Source organism: Antechinus flavipes, chromosome 3 (genome assembly GCF_016432865.1).
Source record: "Antechinus flavipes isolate AdamAnt ecotype Samford, QLD, Australia chromosome 3, AdamAnt_v2, whole genome shotgun sequence".
Classification (NCBI taxonomy): Eukaryota; Metazoa; Chordata; class Mammalia; order Dasyuromorphia; family Dasyuridae; genus Antechinus; species Antechinus flavipes.
Window position 1 is genome coordinate 162516965 of NC_067400.1, and position 13186 is coordinate 162530150.

The 13186-nt window shown below is 36.8% G+C and overlaps 1 protein-coding gene and 1 pseudogene across 1 annotated transcript in view; one reads left to right on the top strand and one right to left on the bottom strand.

Moving 5' to 3' along the window:
- ARGLU1 (arginine and glutamate rich 1) overlaps positions 1–10985 on the bottom strand; it is a 29528-nt gene extending 18543 nt beyond the window's left edge. Inside the window, exon 1 of the mRNA XM_051984168.1 lies at positions 10542–10985. Coding sequence (XP_051840128.1) covers positions 10542–10888 — 347 coding nt within the window. The 5' untranslated portion in view covers positions 10889–10985. The remainder of the gene's footprint in view (positions 1–10541) is intronic.
- A 146-nt stretch (positions 10986–11131) lies between these two features.
- The window catches only part of LOC127557086 (biogenesis of lysosome-related organelles complex 1 subunit 2-like), an 87898-nt pseudogene continuing 85843 nt past the window's right edge, over positions 11132–13186 (top strand).

The window sequence follows — 13186 nt, forward strand, 5'->3', positions numbered from 1 at the left end:
AGTTATTTGTTACTAGTTCAATAAAGGAACATCCTCTGACTTCCAAATAGTTTTTTTCTTATCCCTTATAAAACAGAAAAAAGCAGAACTACTTGGCATAGCTATTTTATGTTAAATGGTTTTTGCCAAAATTAAAAGGTTTTTGTCCCTTTGTGAAACCTCAAGAGTTACTTCTGTGAATTACAGAGACCCACAGAGTGGGTTAACAGAAAACAAGGAGGGAAGAATGGACATTATTTTTGCCCACAACATTTTTACCCTAAGATAAATAGTATATACTAAAAATCAACAGAATTAAAATGGGGGGGGGAGGGAAAGAGAAGGGGGGATTCAAGTTTTCAGAAAAATTTGTCTCATAAAACAGTTCTCTGAACTAACAAATTTTAGTCCTTATCACATAGCAAATAATCTAGTCAATTCGCCAATTGTGATATTAGAATTGTGATACCAGAAAGAGCTTTTGTCTTGAAAATTCCTATAGGCAGCTAGGTAGCATGGTAGATAGAATACCAGCCCTGGAGTCAGGAGTACCTGAATTCAAACCCATTCTTGGATACTAGACATTTATTAACTGTGTGATTCTGGACAAATCACTTAACCTGACTGCCTTTTTTAAAAAAAGGAAAATGAAAAAAAAATTCCTTACAACTTCAATAGTACTCAGAATAGCAAAAGTTGTGAGCTAGTACCCCCTTTTGTAATTTATGAAAATGCCAATGGCTCCTAAAGACTTTCTTCAATGGATCTAGTGTAATAATGTGGACTTATTGGGGGTCATTTGGACAGTTCTGAATGTTATGTATAAATTGCAGCACAGGTTCTTAATAAGTGCTCCTTGATGATTCTCATTTACAAAATACTGAATGCCTTTTAAGAAGAGCCACTGTATCTACTTTGTTCCTTTGACTTCTATCTCTCAAAACCAAGAGTTAAATTAAGAAATATTCTACGTTTTTGTCCCCCCCCCTCCCTTTTTCATGCCCACTTTTCTATCTTTCTTCTTAAGAAGCATTCTACACTAGGAAATCGAGTATTGTGCTCAAGATAACCTATGTCACAAGGTCATTATTAGGAAAATTTTTTGTAAACTATACAGAAAAATGGTGGTGGTGGTGGTTTACAATTGGATGGATTCTTGGAGATAGTCACTAGGATCATAAATCTAGAACTGAAAATTACTTCTGAAACTATCTATTCTAACCCTCACATGACTTTACAGATAAGAAAAATGAGGCCAAGGGAGAATGAATTGCTTGCCTTGAAAAGAAAACACGGGAACTACAACAATGTATTTAAGACATGCTAAGGAGCATAAAGGGAGGGAAGGAAATTTGATAAGGTAGCAAAATGGCAGAAAGATAATGGAAACTGATAAAATTGTAATACTTATTTTCAGGGCTAATTTTACTCCTAAATGGGACAAAATACTGACAACTGCTAGAGTAAGAACTGGGTAAAACAAGCAATACTGGACAGAACCCACTGGGTTTAGTATGGTGAGTTTATATAATACAATATAACTATAACTAAAAAAATCAAGTTTAAACAGTATTATTCTTATTATTTTTCCTCCTTACATGCTCCTTCAATCTTTTGTTTAAAGATTTTTTACTGTTTTACTTAACAGATTTACAAGTATGGGAGAAAATGGGTGAAAATAAAAGTGAGTCAAATTTTCTATTTTAGAGGTTCCCATTGGGGGGAAAAAGACTTAATGGAACAGGTTAGCAGAATTACTAGTTACAAGGAAGTTTTTGAATAAATAATAAATTTGTTCCTCTCACCTGACAAATAAGTTGTGCTATCATAGTTTTGCTGGTGTTGGGGGTATAAGGAAGAAAATCTTTTGATTGACCAAAGACAGTCAATTAAGTGCCTACTAGATTCTAGGAACATGCTAAGCAATAGGGATACAAAAAGACATTAAAAACCAGTCCCAGCCCTCAAGGAGCTTACAATCTAATGGGGGAGATAGAGGGACAATATGCAAACAAGTTTATACAAAGCCACTAGAATTAGGAAGGATTGATTTAGGCTTCTAGTAAAAAAATACAATTTTAGTTGGGACTCAAAGCTAGGGAGGTCAGTAGGTGGAGAAGAGGAAGAAAATCAAGGCTTGAAGTGATGCATAAGAGCGAAAGCACCATCAGAGAAAAAAAGAGAGTACATTTGAGTAGCATCCCCAAAAATGAAATGAAAGGCAGGCCTTGGCAATAGTTCGGATATGAGGAGTTAGGCAGTGGAGAATTGAGGATGACTCCTAGGTTGTGAGCCTAGAGGACACACAGGGAGGATGGTACTGCCTTCTACAGTAACAGGAACAATAAGGTTGAAGTTGTGGGAGAATTTAAGAAGAAATTAGATAATGAGTTCCATTTTGGACATACTGAATTAAAGATGTCTACTGGACATCCAGTTCAAGAGATCTAAATGTTAATTGAAGATATAAGACTAGAGTTCAATAGATAGGGTGAGAGAGGAAAAGGTAAAAATGAGAATCAGCAGAGATTTAAAGTTAATATTATTAAGTTATTAAATACATGGAGAAGCTGATAAGATAGCAAATGCTAGTGGAAACAATACAGAAGAGAACCCAGGACAGAATCTTGAGGGACATTTATGGTTAGAGGGAATGATTTGGAAGAAGATCCAGCAAAGAAGAAAGAAAAGAAGCATTAAGACAAGTAGGAAGAGAACCAGTAGAGAGTGGTATCCTGAAAACTTAACAGGAAAGAAAACCAAGAGAGAATGATCAACAGTATTAAAAATTCTGTGAATGTTTTTGAAAGACAAAGTGAGGTCAAGGAGAAAAAGCCTAGATTTGGCTTCAAAGAGATTAATAACTGGAGAATAGAGTAATTTCAGTGGAATGGTAAAGTTGGAAGCCAGATTGTGAAATCAAGCTGTCACAGACAATCTTTTCAAGGAATTTTCCTGCAAAAAACAGAAAGGATTGAGGATGAGAAAGTTTGGAAGATTCTAGTGAGTATTTGAGGAGACATGGGGATATTTGTACAGAGTACAAGGAGAAATTGAAAATAAGAGAATGGGGAAAACAGAGAAGGAAATCTATTTAGAGGAGGGAATGGGATTATTCGAACAAGTAGAGGGGTTTACCTTGACAAGGAATAAGACCACTTCATCATGTGAATTAGGGTGAATGAGGAGATGTGGCACAAAACTTGAGTAATAAGGGGAAGAGGAGAGAGAAGGGAGTAGAAGGAGAATGAACTCAATCTTTTCTTGTATGAGGCAAAGTTCCCAGCTGAGAAAGTGAGGAAAGAGAAACCATGGAAGGTTTGAAAGATAAAAAGTTTTAGAAGAGTCATCATGGACAGCGGAATTACAAGATAGGGAAGCACAGTTAGATTGTTTAGTAGCAATGAGGACTCAATTGAAGCTGTGTAACATAAATCTGTAGTGAGCCCATTCAGAATTGACTGCAATCATTTTCTCTTTCTTCATCTGACAGTATAAAAGCAAAGATAGTGAATGGTGGGAGTGATCCAAGGTTGAGGAATTGTCTGGGTATAATCGTCGACATGATTGTGGGAATAAAGATTCAAGGGAGGAGGAAGGAGGTCAACATGAGGGAAAGAGAAAAGTTTGATTAGGGCTGAAGAGACAATCGAGGAGAAAACTGAATTCTTGAACATAGAGGTAGCATATTTGTGGGTGATGGCAATATCAAAGGTATGGCCACCATTGTGCATAGCTGAGGTGAAGTAGAATAGTAAGTCATTAAAAATGAGTTTATTGAGGACTTGAGGGATTAGGATATCTGAGTAAAGAATCATTATGTTTGCTTAAGTCCTCTAAGATAGGGGCAAGAGCTAGGGGAGGAAAGAAAAATTGTGAGCTACAATGTACAAGCATCTATTAAGCAACTATTACATGCCAAACACTGTGCTAAGTTTTGGGGATATAAATACAAGCAAGGGAAAAAAAATCCCTCACCTTAAGGAGCTTATTCTAATGGGAGAAGACCATTATTTCTTTTTATTTGATTTGAACTATTTACGTGCTCCATGAACCTCAATAACTATAAGCATTTAACGACAGTACTAAAATAAATGAAATTTTCTTCAAAACACATTTTCAAGAGACAGCAGAGTGCAGTAGATTTGGAGGCAAGAAGAACTATACCTTTAAAGCTTCATTTTTCTAATATGTAAAATAAGAGAACTAGACTCAATTGCTAAAATCCTTTCTAGCTGTAAACTTTTACTATATCATCTTCATCAATTTTTCTAAATACTATTACTACTGCTCAGAAAGGAGCCATGAAAGTCTTCACTTAAGTGTCAAAAAACTCAAGTTCTACTTTGTCACCAACTATCTGTGTGATCCTGGGCTAGTCATTTACTTCATTGCTCAGTGCAGCAAATTATGTCACTGAACTGTGTAGGTGGAAGGAAGTTGTAAAATTTACACTTGAAACACTGTCAGTTTTTAAAATGTGGTTTTATATTAACAAACAAAAAGCAAAACAAAACAAACAAAAAAAGTGACTTATTAGGCTAGTTTTTCCTTAAAAAAAAAAAAAAGTATTTGAGGGGGCAGCTAGGTGGCACAGTGGATTGAGCACTAGCCCTAAAGTCAGGAGCACCTGAGTTTAAATCTGGTTTCAGACACTTAACACTTTCTAGCTGTGGGAGCCTAGGCAAGTCACTTAACCCCAATTGCCTCAGCAAAAAAAAAAAAAAAAAAAAAAAGTATCTGAGACATTATTTAACATTTAGTTAGTTCAAGTAATTAAGAGCTCTGACCTGAATCATCACTTGAAGTACCACCACAGATACTTAGCCAATAGACCATATAGACCCTGATGAGGGCTTCTCTCAGTCAATCCAGAGTATACTTAATGCCTATGTTGAATATCCTCCTCCTATAGCTAATTGTGGAAAAACCTATGAATAACATTTTGATCCAATATGGAACCAAAAATACCAGAGGACAAGGCTGAGTCAGGTGCAGCCCAGCACAACAAGAAAAAAAAAAAAAAAATCATGCGATTTAAAAAAAAAGTATGCTACCAAGGCTCAAAAGCAGCTTTCCCACTTGGAGGTGCAAAAGGAATTACTCATTTTCAGGCATAGTCAATATCCTGATTTGTTTTGACTATATGTGTGTAAAAAAGGGGAAATGTGTAATGAGTTATAAAAAAGAAAAAACAAATGAAGCATTAAAAACAGAAGAGATCAAAAGTTCAGAAAGGGACAAAATAACAAGATTAGCTTTGTTACTACTGAATTAAATTTAAAATACATGTTAAACTGTAACAGAAATTGAATTTTATATATTAACATTCTGCTGATATATTGAAATGCAGATGTTAAGTTCATAATAAAAATTAATCCTGAATTCTTAAAAATTACCTATGATAAAGGACAGCTGTTACATAGTGAAAATTCAAAATATACTTTAAGAATATGAAATAGCAAGAAGGCATCAAGGGAAAAAAAGTAGCACAAAACCATATTTAACTTCTTTCTACCTGTGATTTTTTTTCACCTGTTTGAGGATTGAATGAAGTGACTAAATTTTAAATACACATTCAATGAATTCCTGTTGTGTAAAATATTTCTACTTCTTGACTTGGAATGAAGCGTAACTCCAAAGGGATCCACAAACAAATCCCTAACGTCAAGAAAGTGGGAATGCAACAATAAAAATATCCTCAAAAACTAAACCTTCCTTCAGGCTAACCTGAGAAAATAATTTTCTTACCTTTAGATAGCCTATGACTTTGAAATTCTCTCTTAGGGAAGTTATAAAAAGATCTCAGTACCAATGGGGGGGGGGGGAGGGAGAGGGGGAGAGTCCAAACATGTATTAACCTACTATGCTCTGCTCTCTAAATAAATGGAAAATATGCTGGCAGCACTTAATAATGTTTGAATAACTGAACTCCTCTAAAAACTCATCAAATTTCTTAAAACTACAAGTTTTAGTTCATAAATGTCTAAATGAATAAAGAAAGATGTCAACTTTCTGATTCTGATTAAACTTTAAAGCACATATTTCACAAAAATCAAATAATTAAAAAAAAATATTGTGTTGCAAAATGGCTCAGAGGCCAGCTTGCTATTCTGTAGACAAAGTCCCAATTCTACAATTTGCCCTAATTTGCCTTGTGTCAACCAGCTCTATCTAAGCTTCTAATGCTTTAACTGAGCCTGAAATCTCAAGACCATTCTTCATAACTCACTTGCACTTGCTCATAAAACATATCTTTTCAATGGTCATCTTTGGCTTCTTTTGGAAAACAATCAATTCATTGGATAACGTAAGCTCCCTAAGGGCAGGAACTGCTACCTCTTCCTTTTGTCCTTATATTTCAGTACTTAGTACAGTCCCCAGGCACATAGATGATTAAATAAATGTTGATTGGGGGTTTAGGTGCTCTAATTTAACTGGATCATATCATGCTGTTCCATAATTTTAGATGACAGCCTACATGCTAAAAATAGGCTGCAATGCTGCCCAAAGGTTAGGCATGTCCTGTTCAGGGATCACTCACCTATGCTTAGGAAAAAGACAAGGCCATTCTTAAATTCTAATATTATAAAAGACTTATGAATGGACAAACTCAGCATTCTCCTGTCCTCTTTTTTAGGTTATGTACAAATCGTATGATTTTCAAAAAATTATAAAATTCTACTCTTTCCCTCTCACTGGAAGAAAACTGGAGTAAAGCATAAATTCTATTCTTTGCCCCATATGTATAGTACCCAGACAATGCTGAACAGTACCAAATGGTATGTTTTCAACATGGCAAACCAATGCCTTCAAGTTTTACTTACGCATAATAAATGAAGCTATCTTTCCCTTCCAATAATGAATAATTACTGTTTTATCTTGGACATGTTATCAGCGTCTGTTTTCCTTTTAATGTTCGCTTCCATTTACTGTCTATTTTATCTCACCATTTTTGTGTTATTTCTTGATTTTTACATGAAAAAGCTGCTCTTTACATAAAGAACAATCAAAGTTATTTGTCCCTGACTAGCAACAATAAAAGCATATCAGGCTGATTTTTTCTTCTCAGCTTTATTTACTATTGCTAAGTACTTAAGGAGTAACTGGTTTTTCCTTTCTTAGTAAAATTCCCATCTTTACCAGATACAACTCATAAAAATCTTTCCCTTTCTGAAACTTACCTCGCTCTCCTGAACTAGAGCCAGAAACATATATGATTATGTCAGTAAGTAAGGAAAAAATACTGAAGGCAACCTCATAATTTAGAAAATTAAGGGCTTATGACATTCTTAGGAAGTCCAGAAGTATATGTTGGTATTAAGGCTTCAACAAAGCCTAGACTTAAAGGATCTACCATTACTGTGATAGAAATGGGCAAATACAAGGCTGTAAGAGGGAAGAAATGTAGACATCAGTGACAGAAGATAAGAGAAGAGAAAAAAAAGTAGAGCTATGGAAGGGAATGGCAATTGCATCTCTACAAAAATCAAGTAATCAGCAAAATTCTATTAAATGACTATTACAGCCAAGTTATTTTTAGAAAACAGGGATACGAAGACAAAAAAGTAAAGCAGTCTCTTTTTGGAGCCAACAAATGTATAGAGGAAACAACACAACATGCACTTATAGGAAAATAAAGTATCATGTGTGTATATGTATGTATACATGGCAATTCATATAGGATTTGGAAGGAGATACTAATAATGGCTTCTGGGATTCATTGGTATCACTATTGTAAGACAAAATTTCATGTACGTCAAAAATAAAATATCTGTAGAGCACTAACTTTAAAATTATTTTAAATGCAAGTTATTACTATTGTCTACTGCAAATCACCAAGGATAAACTCTCAGGAAAACAAGAAAATGTATATATGCATATGCATATTCCAAAACTTCATTCAGCACAGGGCAAGTCCAAAAAATTTCAACACCTTTTGTATCCATTCCCCCAAACCTATCACCAAATGTAACTTCAAGGTTTCTGTCTAAAGAGACACTCAGCAGTATTAAGAAAAAAGTCAAACAAGGGTAGAAATGGGTAAAGTGGATAGTTCTCTGGACTCTAAGTTGAATTGAAATCTAGGGGGCATGAGTTATTTTATTCAAGCAAAAACTCCATATTCCAAAAACAAAACTAGCATTTAAAAATGGTTTAGATCATCCTCAACATTTGAATGATCTTCTATTAAGAATTCCTAAATCAACTAATTTTATGTGAACAAGTTTAAAAAGCAGCATGGGGCAACTGAAACAATCCTGGATATGAAGTTAGTCACTTGTATTGCAATGAGGGCTCTGCCACTTCTTGTCAAACTTAAGGTAAGTCACAACCTCTTTTGGGCTTCAGTTCTCTCATATATGTAAAAATGAAAGGTCTATATCTTAATATTCTTGACAAATCATACTAGCCTTATAATTGGGACCATTTTCAGCTATATGAACTTCAGTTTCTTCATAAATGGGAAAAACAATATTCACACTATTAACTTTTAGCATTGCTGTAGGAAAAAAGTTTCTTAAATCGTTAACATTCAATAATCGTCACACATTCAATAGAGTTAGTAGTCTGTTTAGGGCACAAGTAGCCAAACTCAAATGCCACCTCCCCCAGAAAGACTTCCCAATAACAGCATAATTTAATATAACTGTATTTACAAAACTTTTCCATCCCAGCAATCCTGTGAAGTGGTAAAGTGGTCAATAAAAGGGAATGAGGTTCAGAGAAGTGATTAGATTTCAGATCACATAGTTAGAATACAAATTCAGATTCCAAAGCTCTTTTTACTACAATATATGGAGACCTCTCTTGTTACCACTACTAAGTGGATAACAATCTTGTCCCCTCATATCTCACAAAGCACCACGTGTACCTTTCATATACTTAAGTATTTTATTTATTTATTTATTTATTTGTATGTACTTATATATTAATGTTTGAGCTATTTTGTATTTACCACATACCCTTATTAAACACCATTTTATAGATAATGGAATAGAGGGTCAAAGAAGTGACTATATTCAAGGTTATTAAATTTTTATATGTTTATAATAACATATAATAATAAATATGTTTGAAGTCAGAACTCACATGGAGATTTTCAGGTTCCAAGCTTTTTACACATTAAAAAAACTTAGCTTCTTTTCCTTACCTTCTTCACATCCATAATAATCTTCATCACAATCATCAGCATTATTTGTACCTTTCATATGTGGTTATGTTGTTATTTTGTGTTTTTACATTATCTTATTAAGCCTCACAAAGACTGGAACCCCATCTCACCTGTAACTTGGCAAGAGTACTATGCACAGTTGATTCTTTAAAAATAGGGATAATTCTTGCTACAAATTATTTTATAGAGTTTTTAGAAGGCACTGTCACCTGAGCCCCATACAAATGAAAGTTTAACTCAGATCAAATTGTTATATTCTAAAGGAAGATTAACTTACTTTCTCTTTCCCTTCATAGATAGAGGCAGTAGTATAAGAACTAAATAGTTTTGATTTTTTTCTTAAAAGAACACAAAAAGAAAGTTCTTAGAAAAAAAAAAGAATAAAATCTTATTTTTGAAAGTTCAGATGAGAAAGGACAAGCTCTTAGAAAATTTTTAGAAGAGCTTTTAAGAGTAATGCTATTATGGTGCTATAAAAGTTTTGGCTTTAGGTTAAAAAGAAAAATGCCATGGGTTGCAGTCCTCTTCTATGATTCTTCCTTACAAGTTCCAGTAATATGCTTATTAGCTAACAGCAGTGCCAGTTATGTTATCTGATAATGCTTGTTATATTTGTAATTTGTTTGCAATCCAATTTTGCTCAGTAATGTGCATGTAAACTGCACGCCTGAAATAAATGTAAATACTAATAAAAAGGAAAAACTTTTTTAAAAATGTAGACAGCATATACTTTTTCACCGGCATAATAAAAAAGGTAGACAAGATGCCTTCTAAGATCCCTTACTATTTGTAATTTTCCATCCAAAAGTATAATAATCTAAGATTCAAAACACTCAGTTGAGCAATGAAAAGTTTTATCTCTCCTTAACATAGTAAGTAATCATCACCAGTATAAAGGAAAAATTTTTAGTTTGCTGGGTTTTACACTGCATCAGTACATCTCTTCCTCATTCTTACGCACTCGGGCCACGCTGAATATAACAAAATTCTCCCCCAATATCCCTGTGTGAACAATATTTCCAAACTAAAATTTAGTGGCCAACTGGGCCTTTCCCCACATCCCGAACAACCTAATTTGCCCGCCTCAAAATGGTTACCCCCTCCCCCTCTTCCCCTGCCCTCCCCCTGAACTTGGGCCTCCCAGCTCCCGCCCCTCCTCGCGCCAAAAAAGCTTTCTCCTCTCAAGGCCTTTGCTGGCCCGCACCACATGCTTCCCTATTACTCCAATAGTCCGTGCGGGAGGAATCCTCTTTCAACATCTTTGGAGGGGTATTTGTGTTGTGTATAAAGGGGTGTGGAACGCACCATCCCCACCTTCCTTCTCCTGCCCCCCTTGATTTATTCCCTTCCGCCCTCTCCCCCACCCCCAATCCCTGCCGTGGCTCACATTTTTCGCTGCCGCTCGAACTCTGCCTTCTTCTCCTCCTCCTCGCGTTTCTGCTTCTCGTCCAGGCTGCTCCGCTTGCTCACCGTGCGCCCGAAGATGTCGATGCGGTCCGGGGGGGACGAGGCGCGCTCGCGCTCCCGCTCGCGGCGGGACACAGCTGCGTTGGTGGAGCGCGAGCGAGAGCGCGACTCCCGGCGCCGGTTCCTCTTGCTCTCCCGGGACTTGGAGCGTTTCCGAACCCGTTCCTTATCCCGGGACCGCGACCTCGACCGGCTCCGCTTTTTGTTGTGCTTACTGCTCTTGGTGTGCTTGGAGCGGGACGAGCTCCGACTCCGGGACCGGCCCATCTCTGCGGGCCGACTACGCTGTTGGCTCAGCCGCCTTCGCCTATGGGCTCCTCTCTCCTTGCCTCGCTCTCCCTTACTTCTCTCTTCCCGCTATCTCTGGACTCTGGCTGAAAGCTCCGCCGAGATCGGAAGTCCGGGAGCGGGCCCGGTAGGCCTTAGACCGATCTTCCGTGTTCACAACGGCCACGAAGGGCTTTCCCCCCCCCTCAGACGCGAAGGCCGCAGCTACAGGACTTCCCTAAAATGGCAGCGACGGCACCGGCTGCCCTTCCCACAATGCAATGCGTGGAACCAGCCGTCAGCGTAGCCCCGCCCCCTTCCGATTATTGCGGAAGTAGCTGCGAGCGTAACGAATGCTTTCGGATATTTCCGGGCTCTCGAGCGGAAGTAACTAAGAGGGTAACGAACCCTTAGATTGCATATATCCTAGTGTTGAAGCTCAGCGGGGTTTTGGTACAGTCTCTAGAATTCTAAAATTAAAAGGATTCATTCATTAAATCCTTAGCAGATACAGTTTAGATACCGAGGGAGAGAAAAGAGAACTACAGGACTGCATATGCAAATTTCCATATCGTAGTTTATTACCTATATGAACAGCAATATTTGCTGATGCACATATAAAATCTAATTAGAATTTATTTCATTTATCAAAGTTTTTGTATGTGTGAACTACAGTCATGGGAGGAGGACAGAATCAAGTATTTTGATTTAAAAAGTCATTCACTAATACTCCTGTTAAGTCAATTCAAATATTGAACTGCTCCAGATATAAGCATGGGAAAAGGAGTTAGGAGAAAAAAGAGGCAAGGAGAGAAAAATAAATCTTGTCTAAAAGAATTTAAAAGCTAGAAGTAAAGATGGAGAAATCAGGTCTGAGAATGAAAAAAAAATAAAGCAACTTTAAACAATGAAAGCTTAGGACAAATCTAACATGCTATGAAGAATGTTACTTCCTTGAGGATAGAGACTTGGTTTTGCATTCCCGGCACCTAATGGCCCAGTGCTTGCCATTGGTAGAAACTTAACGTTGAACTGGCGGAGACTAAGTAGTGTAGTGATAGAGGGCTGAAGTCTGGAAGACTCAGATTTTTAAGTTCAAATCTAGTCCCAGATTCTAGCTGTAGCTCTGGGCAAACCACTTAAGCCTGTTTGCCTCAGTTCCTCATCTTTAAAATGAGCTGTTGAAAGAAATGGCAAACCACTCCAGTATACATAACACAAATGCCAGATTGACCAAATGTTGAATGACAAGAATAGAGCCTAAGCCAAAGTTCTGAGAGCAAGAAGATGTAGGTATAGGGAAGGAGCACTGCCCTAGGCGCCAGGGACTTGGGTTCTAGGCATTTATAGTTTCCTATGGTTTCAGGTTTCCTGGTCTGTAAAATAAGGTGATTGGATTAAACTTAAAAGATCTTAAAATCTAAAAGATCCATGATTCTATGTGAGAGGAGAGGTAGCCAAAGGGTAATTGAGACAAGTAATTCTCTTGGTCATGTGATTAAATAGGTATTTCTCTTGCAAACACAAAAGATTCTTATTTGTGGTTTTAGGATTTCCCATCAGGTTATGGGTTTCTTTGGGACCAATGAAACATAACCTAATAAGAAAGGATACATTTAAACCAGTGTTGGAGTGCTCTAGAGATAAAAATCAGGGATCACTGAAATTTTCAAGCCTGGGGAGGGATAGAAAAAAGGAACCAGAAATCTTACCTGGGACTTTGACCAGGTCTCCTTCCCTATTCCATTTTTGGGCAGAAAATGATCTTTTGAGCTTCAAAAGGTCTTGAAGGAAATGGACTTCTTTCTTACCTTCCCATTGGTGTCCTAGTGGCATTGTCAGATCCTCTGATAGCCAAATCTATTTCAAAAGCCTATATAGAGTAGGCATAGATTTGTAGTTCCACAATGAGGAAAATAAATTGACATTATGCCTAAGGGGAACATCTTGAATATCCCATAGATGGAAGAAGACTTACAACAATCATAATATGATGGCAGTTTAGTGGATAGAGTGCTGGTCTTGAATTCAGGAAACCTCAACTAAGAGAAACTTTACTAGCTGGGCAAGTCACTTATCCTCTATCCACTTCAGTTTCCTCAACTGTAAAAATGGGGATAATAATAGTATCTAACTCCCAGGATTGTTGTGAGGATCAAATGAAATATTCATAAAGTATTTAGTACATAATAAACACTATATAAAAAGTTCAATTCCAGTGGAAGGTGTCAATAGGCAATCACAATTTCACAAAACTTAGGTGAAAACTCCATTTATTATAAGAAGAATGAACATGCA